The sequence below is a fragment of the Scatophagus argus genome, chromosome 20 (genome assembly GCF_020382885.2).
Source record: "Scatophagus argus isolate fScaArg1 chromosome 20, fScaArg1.pri, whole genome shotgun sequence".
NCBI classification, from domain to species: Eukaryota; Metazoa; Chordata; class Actinopteri; family Scatophagidae; genus Scatophagus; species Scatophagus argus.
In genome coordinates, this window is record NC_058512.1 from 10,762,916 (window position 1) to 10,779,826 (window position 16,911).

At 41.5% G+C, this 16,911-nt stretch overlaps 1 protein-coding gene across 5 annotated transcripts in view; it reads right to left on the bottom strand.

The window, feature by feature from the left end:
- Positions 1-2,814: 2,814 nt before the first annotated feature.
- The window catches only part of LOC124051465 (spermatid perinuclear RNA binding protein), a 72,462-nt gene continuing 58,365 nt past the window's right edge, over positions 2,815-16,911 (bottom strand). For 4 of the 5 annotated variants that reach the window (XM_046374865.1, XM_046374867.1, XM_046374866.1 and 1 more), the window contains 12 exons: positions 16,276-16,371; positions 15,838-15,949; positions 15,015-15,112; positions 13,481-13,586; positions 12,685-12,768; positions 11,835-12,043; positions 10,493-10,645; positions 10,073-10,207; positions 9,512-9,652; positions 8,811-8,940; positions 8,130-8,183; positions 2,815-3,685 (listed from right to left, as the gene is read on the bottom strand). In XM_046374865.1, coding sequence (XP_046230821.1) covers positions 3,591-3,685; positions 8,130-8,183; positions 8,811-8,940; positions 9,512-9,652; positions 10,073-10,207; positions 10,493-10,645; positions 11,835-12,043; positions 12,685-12,768; positions 13,481-13,586; positions 15,015-15,112; positions 15,838-15,949; positions 16,276-16,371 — 1,413 coding nt within the window. In that variant the 3' untranslated portion in view covers positions 2,815-3,590. Of the gene's footprint in view, positions 3,686-5,057; positions 5,629-8,129; positions 8,184-8,810; positions 8,941-9,511; positions 9,653-10,072; positions 10,208-10,492; positions 10,646-11,834; positions 12,044-12,684; positions 12,769-13,480; positions 13,587-15,014; positions 15,113-15,837; positions 15,950-16,275; positions 16,372-16,911 lie in introns of those variants that run through there. The other variant, XM_046374869.1, reaches the window with a different exon arrangement.

Consider the following 16,911-nt stretch of genomic DNA (forward strand, 5'->3'; position numbering starts at 1 on the left):
AGAGAGAGAGAGAGAGAGAGAGAGGGAAAGAGAGGGCAGAGGGGAAATTAGGAGAAATTCTTAGCTGATAGAGAAGGTCTGTCCACACGGTCAAGCTCCGAGTTATTCACCTCCCTGTGAATTCCACATGAGGATGAAAAGTCAGGGTAAAGCAGTGCCCATGTTTTAGGGACGAAACGACTAGATGTACTCTGAGTTTTGATGGAAAATCATAGTAAAAAGCTTTTAACAGTTTGAAAACAGGTACGCATTGAAAAGATCAGCAATCAGGCTCTAGTTTCTACAAATCTTATGATGTTAATGCTGCTGCATGTTGGAGAAGTGAGATGATCCTGACCCTGCTGTATCCCCGCAAATTGCAGCCGATAAGGTTCTGATCTGTAAACAAAGATGAAGTTTTATGACTCTCATAATGCAGACATTATCGACAAATTTACACTGGGCAGTGCAGGGAATATCATGTGGAAATGGAGGAGGATCAACAGATCACCTCAAAGGAACCAGTTGTTCAAATTAAACCTTGATCAAAAACTTGCTCTCTTGCACTTCAAGACACAAGGCATAACTAAAAATGAGTAGAGTGCATAACATCCCTCAATTTACCTCCAATTTAACAATCACAGTCTGCTGGTATAATTTTATTCCATTGTCACTAAAATTGCCAAATTCTGGGAGCTCTGTGGTGGTGTTTTTGTCTTGAAAAATGGCTCTGGGGCCTCAGTCTATTGTCTCTTTCTTAGACATCGCTTTTGTTGAATCAAAGCCGGCACAAACACATAAGATCAGGCTGGTGCCCGGATGAAGGTGAACATGAGGAGAATCAAAGGCTTTTGATGGACATTCTGTTTGATTTGGCCTCTGTTGTCTGACATCTGATATCTATTAATGGTTAAAAACACTACAGAAATTCACAGAAAATCCTACACAATGCTGAGAGAGTACAATGCTGTGACTGCTATCTCAGTATGTACAGTGTTGTTATGCCCGTTTGCCTTTAACTATACCAAAACACTTCATGTTAATCAACAACACGCTATTTTACCTTAATATAACAGTGTTGGAATCTGATGGCACACTGACTTGTCAGAAGGAGAAGGTGTCTGCCATTCTCACTCTATGCCCGTGCTTGCTCATTTAACCTGAGTCATGCGAGTACTATCTCCTGTGAGAAGTGCGAAATGCTTTCTAGCACTGTCACACATCATCGATTACAGGTCTTCAGCTGGCTATAAGAAGCTGGCTCCGTATTCTCATTACAGACATCATCCGATGTCACAATAAAGACTAAAATCCTGTAATATTACTCTATCAGTCGACATGGTTCTTTGGCTTCTCATGTTGTCTTTGCATGATCCAAATCCTTCAGCTTGGTGCCAAATTGTAAAAAAAAAAAAACCCAATTCTTGCATGATAGGGCTTTAATGTCGAGTACTACCTACGTAATATCTACTATAGCAGGGTTATATCCACAACACTACCACTACACAGTCAAATACTAATAAGCAATATATGTGACTTCTGAGACAAAACAGACCTAATTTCCTCTAATAATACCCATTAATCTAACCTACTGAGCAGTTCAGCAACCGCATGACCAGCACTTTACCTGACACAAGTGCCTTCTAATGCAGAGACACTGACTGCATTCTGACTCAAAACACTAAGGAAACATACTTTTTTTTTTTCTTTTAACAAGGTGCTTCCATCTCAAATTTTAATTTGGCCTCTTCAAATGTGTGTCTTAGAGGACATGTTGAGAATCAATCTCATTCAGGGCACGTGAAGTCTTAAAGAGACATTTTGCAGCGACATTGCTTGACTAACAGTTGTCTCTTCCTCAGCCAGCTCATGCATCCATGGTGGCTGAAACAAGGATTAAACCTATCCAGCTTTTTCTTTCCCAACATCAGTACCTCAACTCTACAAATCCAATACCAAAGCTGTCTAGTTTCTAAATTTCAAATCTGTAAATCTCACAGTGGGGAGCTCTGTTTTACTGCCCTGTAACATGAGATCTCTCTGGTTGATACAGATCAAGCATATTGGATTGATGCATCCCATCCCATGAAACTCCCTTAGTACATTTCAGCTCCACCCAGGTTTACTCTCCTTTATTCAAATTGTTAGGCTTCACTGGTGAGCAAAAATGGCCAATGGTAAAACCCTAATGCAAAATCACAAACCACTGAAATACACCTTTTCCTAAAACCCTGCTGTATAACGGTAAATGTGACATATAAATTCAACTCAAGTTCTCACTTTTGAAGATTTTTGCTGGGTTTTAATTTGTTAGCCAGCATTTTGCGCTGTGTCTTTCCCATTGTGTAACAAAGCCCATTGACAAACCTATTTCTGCCCCCAGCAGCATCTTGTCCATACAGTAGACATTTGCCGCAGGAGGGTTGGAGGGAAGTGTGTGTGTGTGTGTGTGTATGAATGTGTATGTTTGCAGAAAGAAGGACTGGTAATGGGTGTGAGAAAAAGCTGTGCTTTTGGTCCCTAAGGCTAGCGGGACAGAGCAGACAATTGTTTTGTTAAAGTGTAGAGGGAGGAGCACGTACATCAGAGCATACACTTACTATACACATACAGTACTGTATCTGTAACAACAGTATTCCCTGCCAGCAGTGAGACTATATAAAATGTGCTTTCTGACAGGAAATGTGTGTGTGTGTGTGTGTGTGTGCACAGGTGTGATTAGGTTATGAGTGTGTTTCGTAGGGAGCACCTCTGGTCCGGGCGATGTAAACAAACCTCGGGCAGCAGAGAGCATGCTCAGAAAGGCTCAAAGAGAGATCCAAGATAGAGGGAAAGTTTGGAGGAAGGAAAGGAAGGAAGCATTATTATTCTAACAGCACAGCTTAATAGGAATACCAAAGATAATATTGCATCTTCTAGAACTAGCTTCAATTGCTCAGTGTATATAAAATTGGAAGAAAGCTATACTGTGATATTACAGTTACATTTCACTTTATAATTCTAAAATAATTTATACCAACAATAGTTATATTTTGTAGAATATTTACATAAATACATCATCATATAGTAATATTATTGTCAACACGTTGTTATAGAAACATACATCATACATTTATGTGTATATAGTCATGTTATAGCCACACGTACGCACACATACAATGAATATACAATCAAAATGAGCTATTGCAATGCTGTGTTGGGCAAAACTCCATCGGACATTCACATCTTCTCAAGTAAATAAGCTCGAAGAGAGGAGTTCAGGTGTATTGCTATAAGAAAGACCAAAGTTCAGGCCAGCCTCGCACAACTGCAGCTGAATGTTTCTCGTAAAATCCGAGTATTGCTTTGTGTAAAGTTAGTCTCCTCTGAACTGATAATCTGGGAGTAGAGGAAACAGAGACGGGAGCCTCTCGGTCAGTAGGTGAGAAAGTTTCTGCCGCTGCTGCAGGGCAGATCGTTTTTCCACTGGACTGAACAAACCGAAACAGTTTTGAATCTGTGTGTCCACCATCCGGATAAAAAGGCGGCCCGCTTTCACGGACAGAAAAGAAAAGATTTCCTGTGTTTACAAACAGGTAAGTGTGAAGAGACTATTCAAAGACCTGCTGCCTCTAGAAGTCAGAGAAGAGATCCTGGGGACCCAGATGAATGATAAAAGGAGCAATGGTCCGTGGCTGGTAGAAGGGATTGTCAATGAAAAGACCACCTGCAGTGAGATGAAGAACAGAGACAAAGAGAACAGGAGGGATTACTATAAACACAATATGAGGCTTCTTAAAACTTTCTTTACTTCAACGTGGCTGCGAGGGATAGTGAATAGGGATAATGGATAGGGATAGTGGGTGGTTCTTGAAAATGTTCCAATAAAAAATCGCTGGAGACATTATTAGCATCTAAGTTACACAAACTTACCTATATGAGAATGGCCAGTGGATTAAATTAAACGGTTTAACAGCCAAATTACAAATATTAAATCCAACATTTGTGAAGTGGTTGTAGGTTGCTGGCAGCAAACCTGTAAAGGCTGAGAAGTAGATCACAACACAAGGCAAACTCTAAACTCCTTGGTGCTTCAGCTCTGAAAAAATTCAAACTTGAATAGAACAACAGAACAGAAAATACAGAAAATAGACAGAATGCAACAGCTGGAAATCAGTCATGTGAGACTGAAGCGGAGTAACCATGAAGACGTCATCTGGGGGACTCTTGTGGTTGGATGACCAAGACGTGGTGAAGAGCCAGCATAAGTCTGCCTGGACTGGCACTGACTTTTGGAATAAAATGGAGTATTTCCTCTTTTTTGTTTTTGGAAAATTCTCTTTGACTTTTAGCTTTATTTTTTGAAATTATTCTCACGCCAAACCTTCACATCTTTGTTTGAAATGGAGAGTCTAGAGGGATAGTTTCAGCGGCTCAGATGGCACATGCTGATCTCCATTGTAAGGCTGAGCAAAAATGTGAAAAAGAACAAAAAAACAACAGATACTGAAATAATGAAACAATAACAGTAACATAAAACAAAGTGAAATTCATGTGAGTTCATTATTGACCGTTTAGGTGTGGTCTATGCAGATCAAACCTGTCATTATTATCTTTATGTCATTTGAATTCAGCTCTAGCAACGTGCCAAGCTCTGAAATCGCTGCAGTTGGCTTATGCTCATCTTCGTATATACTGTAAGTGATACCTGTGATAGCTTTGGGAAACCTGCCAGATATGAATCTGCGTCAGGTAATGAGATCGTGCAGTTGAATGCGAGATGCAGGATAACTGACAAGAGCTTTCTAAATTCATCGTTTGTCTTCTTCTTGCCTTTCTCTCCGAATATCCATAAGCTGGGGGTCAAAAGGATGAAACGAGACGCATCGAAGTACGTGGGGGGATTGAAATTTAATCTGCGTGCATATATGTGGGAGGAATATTAAAGTTAAATATGCGTTTAGGTGATAGTATCATAGGCAGCTTGAATTTTGAATGAGTGGGCAAATTTTTCCATGTTAACTGTTCTAAAAAGTCAAAATCCAATCAAACAAAACAAAACAAAGGAAGCTGATATACCAGATATACACAAGGCAGTGTTCAGCTTTTATATGAGATAAACTTTATTCATTTTTCCAACAAATAGTATTTCTTTATTCCTATACATCCTTCACACAGCTCACATTATTATTTTCTTTTTACAGAGAATGTGTGTGTTGCGTGTATCATATTGCAAAGGCTATCCTCCTACTAAAAAGAATGAACACAATAACAAAAGGCTGCTATGGACTCAGAGAATGAGGTCACAATTCACAGTAAAAATCCTTCAAGTTTTTGTTTATCTCTTAAGAACTTAAACCTGCAGTATTTTTTTCATTTTTGGAACAGTAAGAAAAAAATAAACAGAAACAAAACAAAAACAAACAAAAAAGCGCTTTTACAAATATTCAACTCAAGTCCTTAATCCTTTTCCCATCACTGATATTGTAGAAAATAAAACAGACAGTTTCCCCTCTAGAAAAAAGCGAACTGTATGGTTTGGAAAAAATGTTTGGTGTGTATGAAGAAGCGTTTGGTATGTATGTCTCCTGTGCTAAAAGAAGTGGTAGTGGGGGACGGGGTAGGCGGGCACTTTCATGACAGGCAACAGAAGCATTCTCTTGGGCAAACCTAGAGGGGAGACATGAGAAGAGCACAGCTCTGCATGAGTCCAGGGCAACAAATAACCATGTCTTTCTATGCTCACTACACTACACACTACGCTACATCTACGTCCAACAAAAACCCCCTCGCAAGACATGAACAAGACTCCCAAAGAGGGGAGTGTAAGTTGTGTAAGAACAGGCAACATGAATGTGTTTAGACGGCGTGAAATCCTCCATCGGTGATTAGAAGAACCGAGAAGGAGACAAATTTAGAGTTAAAGAGATGAAAACAAAAAGGCCAAAGTTAGCGATTCATTTTGGTTCGTCAAGACTTGAGTCATTTTAGCAGAAACTTTGTACTCATCAAGTTAATTACTGAGGGAACTGTGGGAACGCAGTGACTCTATTAGAACAATGTCTGAAAAGACAAGAAACACAGGAGGTCAGACTATGAGACAGGCTGAACTCAACTTGTAACGTTTGCATTTGTTTTTGTCTTTCAAATAAATATTTTATATATATATATAAGCACACTGGAGGACCTCAGGCAGTTAAGCCGGTGAGTACAATGTTATTATTACCAATAGGTTTGACAAATTAAAGTTGAAACAAAGTGGAATAATCCTGGAAAGCAGACAGTTGAGCAGGAGAAATAGTTTGGACTGTCCTGTCCTGTCAAAGTGCTTTTGGAATAAATGTTCTATGATCTGGTGTTCTATGCGTTCGCCAGCAAGAAAGCCCAAAGCAGCAATGGGTGCCAGAGCACAGAGAAAAAGCAGGAAACACGATGAAAGCTTTGCGTTCAAAATATAAAGTAGTTGTTCCAAATGTTTTCATGTGCCTTTTTTCTCCCTTCCGATTGAAATGTAAGCTCTACTGGAACAGACTCAAAGATGTTTTTACTCTGGAAAATGAAAGTCAGTTAAAGTTGAATTCACATTTAAACGTTGTTTTGAGCATGTAGGTTGCAAACTTGGTTCCTGGGATGGCAATGCAAGCTGAAATAGGTTTATACCAACAATGTTCTTCCATAGAGTCAGAAGACCTTGTTCATTCTACCTTTAAAGTACTGTCAGTGTAAGAAATAAACATTTCCTTCCTGACTTGCAGCCTACAATCTATCGCGCAATTTTACTCTTCATCTGCAGCTCTGCATCATAAGTCATCTGGGTGTAAAAAGAAAAATGAGATTTCCTTCTTGACTTTCTCGTCTTTTCTTATTCAAATAACCTGAACTGAACCCGACTTCCTACTTACTTGTGGGAGGTTACAGCTCAGGTTAAAGCTTAGGGTCAGCTGACCTCAAAATGATCGCCCACATGAATACGTAACAAGGACCGATGACTAACGAGGCAGACGTGCAAGTTTTCACTGGCCAGGTATGACACAGACGACTGAATGATTTCTGAAATACTTTGTATGTCACAATCATTAAAACAGCTTCAAATAAGGAGTATAACACAATAGAAAAGAATGAAATTAAGAAACTTTCAGTAAGTGCTCCAGTCACAATAACATGTGAAAAGAGTGTGGATCCCAGGGACCATATCAAAACTCCTCAATCTAATGCAGAGCTCCACCTCTACCACAAACAGAAAAACTAAGGCGCACTTCATATTCAGAGCTGTTCAGGGATCTCAAGGGGGTACTAAACGTCTGCCTGGGGCCCCAGACCAGTTTCATGTAGCACATAAGACCCATTCAAACTTCAAAACTGTAGAATGGACAGAGAGGCCTCCCAATGCTACATGTGTGCACACACTACAAGGTTGAGTCTGTTGAGGTAAATATGACCGTGTGTGACAGAGGAATGTACGGGTACCTATGCTGTTAAAGGTCAAGGACCAGTGTAGATTTTAGTGCATGAATGTTCTGCAATTCCTGCGAGAGCCCAGTCAGGACATGGAAACCCCTTAGCAGCCGTGACATGACAGCAGCAGCGTTGCAGTAGCAAAGCCGCCCTGCCACACCGTCTTAAATAACAGCAGGCAAAGTGAGGAACTCACACTATGCATCCTGCTAATCTGAACAGAAGAAAAGATGACGACAGCAGGGGCAGTGTGCCTGGGATACTTCAGGTCAGACAGATGACTGTTCTAGGTGTGTGTGTCTTCATGGCTATGATGAAATTGTGGGATTTTTGAGCTCAAAGCGTGAGATGAGCTCTCTCCTGACCGAGTCACAGTAAGACATGAAGGAGTGAGTGGCAACGAGCAGACTAACGAACACGTTGTGAGTGGACGGTTAGCAAAAGTACAGACAGATTTGCTTGAAGCACGCAACAAAGAGGTTTAAGTTTTCTTTTATACCATATCTGAAGTGTCAGTGAGAAACCTTGAAACTTCTGGATCAAGTTTGGAAGAAAAAGAAAAACTGAAGCAGAAGGAAGCGGAGACGTAGAGCGAGCAAAGGTGTGGACTGATGGGTAGCAGTTACAGCAGGTTGGGTAAGGCAGGAACTGTGTGATTAAGGGAAGAGAGAATGTGAAGGAAGGTTACAGACGGGGGAAAAGAGCGAAGCACATACCGTATGCAGGAGCAGCTGCTGCAGCTGGGCTGTAGCCATACGGCGTCCCAAAGCCTGTTAGGGAAGAGGTTACAGGATGGAAATCAATTGCGCACTTGTTTGATTCTCAGCTACACTTTACTAAGTTATGATAGTGTTTTGGTCATGCTGTACACCAGCAGACAGCTGTGGGTTCAGGATAAGAGACCTGAGTGGAAGCTACACTAACAAGATCAACATGAACCTGAACACGCAAATACCATATATTCATTTATTCATTCACAGGGCACACGGTCATAAACTGAAAATGTACACAATTCACATTTTCCACACGATTCTCTGCCCATTATTGAGCTCTCAGACAGCATACAGCAATGTAAGCTCCCCTGTGCTCTATGTTGCTGTGGGGTATTTCTGAAAGCCTGTGATATTTACAGTTCAACTGCAGGGGGAGAGTGGATGCTGATTTTACTCTAAAAGGAGAAAATGTCAGTACAGTAAAGTCAGCATTAAAAGAAAATGCCAATCTTGCACGGACAACCATGTAAAATATAAAAATAAAATACTGTACGGAGCAGAAATTCTAAGAGATCAATATGACTCACAAACCATCCCAAAAATATAGCTAATACATTTTTAAAAATTCACATACAATCATATCAGTGAGAACAGCTAAACTACACACATCTGTCCTCTGACTACCTGGTGTGACGTATCCAGGTGCGGCTGCGCTGACGAAGGCTCCTCTTGCGAGCGCGGCTCTTCCTCTTCCTCGGGCTACCTGAGCTGCTACTGCTGATGCCGCTGCTGCCGCGGCCAGGGCTCCTTTAGTCTGTACACAGAGCGCATTGTATTCAATTTATTTTTTTCAATTCAATTTGTTTACATAGAGCCAAATCACAGCAAAAGTTCACTCATGACACTTTCCAAACAGTGCAGGTTTAGACCAAACTCTTTAATTTAGTTTTTAATATAAAGATACCCGACATTCCCCCATGAGCAAACACATGCACTACATACGATATACAGATCTGTGTCTGCATCAACATGACGGACAAAAGTAAAGCAGAAAAACACTTGTGTTCTAAAGCTAAAGGGCCTCATTTCCCTGATTGCGCAGAGGCTCACTGACAAAGTAAGTGTAATAGTGGTGATCTGATAACCGCCAGGTATTGATCTGATTAGACCCTTGTTAAATACGGGGGCATTGATTACTGATGGGTGCCCCATGGCTCCACAGGGGAGGTAATGATCAACAAAGATGTTTCAACATGATCTATTTAAAGCTGCACTGACAGTTTGGCTTGCACAGAAAACAGATTATAAACATACTTCGACTGTATGTTGTTGTTTCATTCTCAGTCTGTAAATCCCCAGACAGTGTCTGGTGTGTGTCTCTTTACCTGAGGCAATATCTTCTTCTTCTTGTTTGCAGCTGCGTTGGGACCAGAAAAGAGTTTTTCCAGAGCGGCGAGAGCAGCGCTGGCCTTTGCTACTTTTTTGTTGGGGCCTGCCCCACGAAACTTCTGCCCATCAACCTCCACCTGACATGCACAGGCACACACACACAGTTATCAGTCATCAGTAACTCGGCCAGCGAGTCTGGCTGAACAAGACAGCTTGTTTAGCGATGCCCTGCTGTCAAACAGGCCTGCTAATCAATCAGCAGAGCGATGGAGCAGCCAGGCATGTCGCAAAACAACACACCCCACAGAGAACAGGCCTGCTCCAGGAACCAAGTTGACTGATTCACTCTACCGGTGATCAGCCTGTGTGTGTGTGTGTGTGTGTGTGTGTGTGTGTCTGTCTGTCTTAGCCTCTGTTTTCTATATTTTTTTGGTTATATATACAGTATGTCACGGCTCCACACTCTTTAACATGTGTATGTGTTTCATAATCTTTCCACTGTTACTCAGTCTGTATGTGTGTGTGTGAGTGTGTGTGTGTGTGTTGCAAGCGCTTACCTCCATAACAAAGCGTTTGTCATGGCTGCCTCCACTTTCAGAGATGAGCTCGTATTTGAGACCTCGTCTCTTTTCATTCAGCTCCATGACGGGGTTCTTCCCGCTCGCCGTCAGTATGGGACCCTGAGTTCGCACCTGTGGAGTGAAAAGATTATTCAAGATTAATTTAATTTAGAAGCAGCTTCATAGCTTTATTAGAAAGCACACGGTGGGGAGTAAACCCAGGAGAGGAGGCATGATTTGCATGAGCAAGTGTGTGACTGTGAACAGGGTGAAGACTTAACTAATTTCAGATACCTTTATGTCCTTAAACTGGACTGACTCTTAGACGTCAGCTATATAATCCGAATTTTTTATTTAAAAAAGCATTTGAACTGCACGTATACATTTGTGTATCAGTGCATGTTTCTCCGTCCCTACCTCCAGTGTGTTGGAACTGTCCGAGGAGTGTGTTGGGTTATTGCTAGAGTGTGATGACGTCTCGCTCTTCCCCTCGCTGTCTGACTTCTCATCCGAACTCATGGGGTCCAGGTCTGAGTCGAAACCCGTCGGGTAGCCCATCGCCTGGAGAACCTGGAGACGGAAGGAGATGATACAGTGGGAAAATGGCAATGTGACAAGGAAGAAATAGCCAACAAACAGAACAAAAAGAATAACCATGTCTTCCAGCAGCAACTTTCCACTGTTAGTGAGATGTAATCTGAAAAAGAGGATGTCAGAGGATCCAGAGCTGCCTTTGTAAAACTAGCTGAAGCAAAATGTTCTAAGATCATGTGTGATATGAACACACTATAACACACTAAATGAGATGTGATGGATTCTGCAGTATGAAATGTTTCACACTGATGCATTAATATGTGTGTTGATTCTGTTTTGAACAGACTTTATTGGCATAATCAGCCGTGAAGTTAGAGTGCTAGCCAGGGTAGAACGAATAAAAATCATAGACAGGAAATCAAACCAAAATGATTAATGTGCCTGTGTAACAAACCTCTACCATGTTGAATTATTTTTAACCAAAAACTTCTCCCAGGAACAGCAATGCTGCATATCCTGACATGACGGAGTTGAATCTAACTAACACGATGGTTACAATAAAGCCATTACAACGTGTATGGAGTCACTTGAGCCTACTTCAAGCCCTACACAGCACACAGAGCAGCAAAGTGACTCAGAACAATAAAGAAGGCAGGAGAGAAAAGGAGAATGACAAGTTTTTGAACCAAACGGGTGATTGTGTTACATCTGCTGAACCAGCCAGTCCAGTGAGGGAGAGAAATTGAGAGGGACAGAGAGAAGGGGAGATCAGAAGGTGAGAGCATGACAGAAAGAAAGTGAGTGAGAAGGAGAATGGAAAAGGGGACAGAGAGGTGAGGAGAAAGAGCCTTTTATGGCAATGCAGAGGATAGCAGATTATCCCGGCTCTGTGCGCTCTGGAGAGCCTCTTTGTTCACAACCACTTTGGGATTACATGGATTTGCCCACCTCAATCCCACCTCACACGCACACACACAAACACACACACAAATATACACAAGTAGGCATTCGCAGACAAAAACTTATTCATAGATACACACAGGTTTGGCTGCAGCTGGAGCTTAGAAAAATCTTCAGGTAGGCAAAAAAGAATAATCTCCTTTTATTTTATTTATTTGTAGGTCTTGTATCATTTTGTAGAGGTCCACATAAGCACAGACATAAATGAAAAGGGACCACCAACATAGCACATGCTTCACCCATTTCTCTTTATTTGCCTTCCTACCTTGACAGCGACATGGAGTTTGGCGGTCTTCTTGGAGGATCCGGACGCTTCGTAAATGGTCCCGTCCAGATCCACAGACATAGTGAAGACTGGAGCGTGAACTGGGCCCGACTGGGACAGCAAACGATACTGTAACCCAGGCCGGATCTGGTTCAACCGCATCAGGGCATTCATTGGCTGATTGGAGTCTATGGCTTTGCTGTCTAGGACTAAAGCAAAAAAAAAAAAAAAATGAGGGTTGGGGGTGGTGGTGTGGTCACAGTAGAGAGTGGAGCAGATCAGGATACATTTTATAAGAGAATTCAACAGACTGGACCAATTCAGAAACACTGTATGTAATAAATCACATTTTCTTCAGGTTTTCAGCCGCCTTTCATGATGAATAAAGGTGCCTCTCTTTTTTTCTTTCTGTTTCAATCACTTTCATCATGTTCGCCAATATCTAAAAATGGCTTTCTGTCTCCATTAGCCGTAGCTCGTCTTCTCCTTCTGTGAAGAAAGAGCTGGGGATGGTTGGGTGGCCTACTAAAACGTTCAGCAATCAATACTATTGATCTGCCTCCAAGAGATGGAAGGAAGGTGGTAGGGAGAGAAGCAGACAAGGAAAAACATATAAGGAAAATAGAGACAAGGGAGGTAAAGTACGACGAATGCATCTCTGAGCGTCAAACTGCTTTGTTTTCAGTCGTTTGAATACAAATAAAGCAAATCCAACTCTGAATGAAGATTTTGTGGTAAATGATATTTATTCTTTTCTCTTTTCTTTCACCTGGGGCGATTAAACAACAAAAAAAGCATAAAAAACAATCAGGTAAAAACACTTTGTTCTTTCTTTCCTTCTGCCTCATACCTTTCCTCAGATTTCTCTTCATCTTCTTTATGAGGTCCTTGTCATCCATTGCTCCATCTTCATATGGCCTCTTCAGACCTAAGCCTGGAGGGAAAGCAACACGGACAGATGAAGAGGGAAACGCAGAGTTGCTAATCAATCACCCATGTACAAGGGAAGTTTATAAGAACAATGGTGAAGCCAAAGAAAACAAGCAATTTGTGAGGACAGGCATAAAGATGGATAAACTCACAGACAAGCTAAACAGGAGAGACAGGCAGCCCAGCAAACAGTCAAACAATGAGGAAGACGCATAAGCTCCTTTCCTACATGCACCTTAATCTGTAAATGCTCTGGCAAGTTTCCATGTCAGCGTCACGAGGTACCAAAAGGCTCAATAGATGTTCCATGAAAGTCGCTTTGAAAATCTGCCAACTTTGTCTCGTGTGAACGAAAGCAGAACAGAACAGAACAGAAGCTAAACATCATGGCTCATCCTACATACAACATATTTTTGTGCTGTTTCACATTTCAGCAATATTGACGGTGCTGTCAATGCTTGTGCGTAGGAAAAAACCACCTAATATATCCAGAAAGGTCACGTCATGTGTGAAAACATTTGATGGCAAGTCCGCCTGGTGTCCAAAAAGCTCTCCACCTGACCCAGATAACTGAAGCCTACCGTAGGCTCATGTTTCACACAGACGGGTTACCCGAATAGCCAGACAATCGGCTGAATACAGACGAGGACTCAAAGACATTTTGAAAAGTAGACAGAGATACTCATGCTGAGATACTCATGCTGAGGTAGACCCACCTTCTTTATCAGACCAAGGATATTTCTGTGATGGTTTATTTGAGGGAAGAGGCTCCATCTCCAACACTTTGTAGATCTGTCCGAATGCCATGAGTCTGAGAGCATGCTGTGGTATGCAAAACACACACACACACACACACACACACACCACAAACCAAAAGAAATGAAGCAGAGAAGTTAAATTCAAAATGTAAAACCAATGCGGACAATAACATAGTCCAATGATCTGCCTGGTCTTATACTGTTAAAGAAATACAAAAGTAATTAATTTCTGTCCTGAATGTTGGATCCTGTGTTTCCCATAATGCAACTTGATAGTGTTAGTCTTCTCTGCCTGCCAAATGCCCACTTGCTTCCAACCTCAGCACAGCATGCACCGGAAATTGTATATTATAAACATGATTCTGAGGCACTTTACTCTCTCGCTGACTGACTTAAATGAATTAAAGTCATAGCACAGACCAAATCAAGTGTTGCATTTTGTCTTAATGCTGTGATTAGTTACTTCAAGTGAATGTCCTGCAGTTTGCTGTGTATATATGGGATAAATTTCCACCTGTGGTAGGGTTTTCTGGTTTTTGGTTGGAAAAACTGATAGAGACCACATGTAAAGTTAGAATATTCAGGCTAAAATGACCTTACTCACCATAAATATAAGAACCTATTATGACTTATTAGCCTATGGTCAAACATAGAAGCACATAAGCAAAGTTTTATGTATGCAGGTACAGAAACTGGTACCTGAACACTAAATCTGAGATAACGTTGTGCATTAATGAGTCTACACAAGCTGAGTAGAGATGTTAATGTCAGTAACATCTGCAGATACTGACCAGTGTGTCCGTATGTTCATTTATCATTTTTGACTTACTGAACACGTCCTCAATCTTCACAAACAATCAGAGTGATAACCAGAATGGCACACAGTGGCTCTGCTAATATAAATCCATTAGGGAGGAAGAGTGTCTCAGATATTCATGAGGCTCGCCGTAGCTCATTGACACAACAGCTCCCTCTCTCCTATCTGCTCTTGTATCTGCTCCAATACAATTATCCCCATTGACATTCCAGCCTCGTTCAAGCTCCCTTCAAAGGAAATGGACGGCAGGATTCACTAAGCCTAAGAGGCTGTCCTGCTCAGTCGAGTGTGTGTGTGTGTGTGTGTGTGTGTGTGAGTGGAGAAAGACATGACAACGAAACACGGGCACGTAAATACTGTCCACGGGGTGTCAAACATGGATTTATGGCTTGCAATGGCAATAGTTTCCCACACTGATCATTAAAATGCAGCACCAAGCAACTCTTCCTGGAGCTGGTGTGTGTGTGTGTGTGTGTGTGTGCGTGCGTATGTGTGTATGTGTGTGTGTGTGCATGCAAATTGAGTGGTTGGGATGGTGATGGGTGGTAATAGGCGTGTTGCTTCCTGATTCCCGCACGCTGACAGCTCAGAGCGAGTACAGCTGGGTGATAACAACAGTGTGTTTAAGCTGACGTGTGTGCGTGTGTGTATGTGTGTGTGTGTGTGTGTGCGTACCTGCGCGCTGTAGGTAATGGCTTCAGCCTGCTGGTCGGTCATGTTGGCTAGTGTGTTTGTTGGCTCTTTCTCACACGGGTCGTGTAAACCTGGACCACCTGGGGGAGGCGACAGAAGATAACACACACACACACATGTACACACACACGCACAAACACACACACTTGTTGTCACTTTATGTACTGACAATGCCACTCAACAACATTTAATTAGGCTTCACTGTCAGGAAATAAGCAGCAATGGAAATCCTGGCTATTCAAATGGACAACAGCAGCAGTAGAAAAACTGAGCTGTTCAAATGAGTCAATCAATTTAAAAGATGAAAACTGTCCATGTTTGTCTTAAATTTCAATGCTGCAGGTGAGTAAATATTCTCCTGCCAGTGTGGAACACATTTTCTTCCTGTAAATTGAATGTAAACAGCAATTTTTATTTGCTTTTTCCCTAATGTTCACATAAACTGCTCTTTTCTCTCTTTAAAGATTTTAAAAGATCAGACTTGTGCCATCCAAACTTTTCTTTTCTTTTCAAATACTTATGATAATTCCATTTTTTTCCATGAATGCCTAACATTTTGTAAAGAAAGTCTTGCTCCTAATTAAGATGCTCTCATAATGAGGGCTTTCCCTCAGACTGCTGTGCTCTGTTGGGTCATCGACTCTCGACTTCCCTTAAAGAATCAGTTCAAAAATGTGCCTCCATGCGTGAATGTTAGCATGGCTCTGTTCACCAACAATGGCAAACAAAAATTTGCCTGAAAACACACATGCTCCTCTGCTGAGCACATCTTTCTAGTATTTATCCGTCCACCTTGCCTCCGTACCTGGAAGCAGTATGCCTGAGGCCAGACACTCCATGACTCGACGCAGGGCTTCTCCAGCACCAAGAGGTCTGTTGCAGGTGGCAATTGCCTTCTCGCAGATAAGCTCTAAGGGCTGTGGAGAACACTCATATGAAAACAGCTGAACATGCGACTATAGAGAAAATATTTATGACACCTTTTATGCAATACATATGGTATAATTAGTAGGTAGCGGTTTTTTCACTGAACATAATGAATCCTTCAAGCTAACAAGAATAGAAGCACATCTGTCAGTCATACCTTAATGAGACTGGACTGTATCAAAATTCTTCAAATTTCAACAGAAATATGAATCTCCCATAACAGCAAGGGTGTTTTGTAATTATGCTATTGTGTGCATCTTTGCATTAACATGTATAAATATTTTGTAATTTGGCGTAATTGCACCAAAAGACTCACCCATCCCTTGAGAGGTTCCCACACACGGTGTCTATTGCACATGTCTCTAAGTATCCTGAGAACAATAACGCAGGACTTGAGCCCGTTCACTCGAGCCTGGGAGATACAGAGGGGTCGAGAGAGAGAGGGGAGAAGACGGAAAAACGGAGGGATGGAAGAAGGAAGATTAAACAGAAAGAGGGAGGAAGGGAACAAACTGAGCGCGGGAGGAGTGGTATTTGTGCAAACACATACAGATAAGAGGCCTGCTTTACGACACAAAGCCACATATTAAAGTTAATTAATGTGTTTGTTTAAAACTCTGCATGAGCTCCCCACAGGTTAAGACACTAAACAGTTGAGATTTAGTTCACTGGACATGTTTTTATAAAAATGTTGCATGTGAAGTGGGAGATTGATGGAGAAGGGTATGGTAGGGGAATCAAAAGGGAAGCAGTGACATACTGTACAGAGCAGGCAGGTTCACATGATAGCCAAAAAGAAAAAAGTATCCACCATTGCTTTTGTAGCCTTACGATACTTCTGAAATTCATCTTTTTTTTTCCAGTTCATACATAAATAGGTGGAATGCAACACTGTGAAAGTATTTTTGTAACATATGTGTTATACATGAGAAAATTTATGTCAGTAAAAATG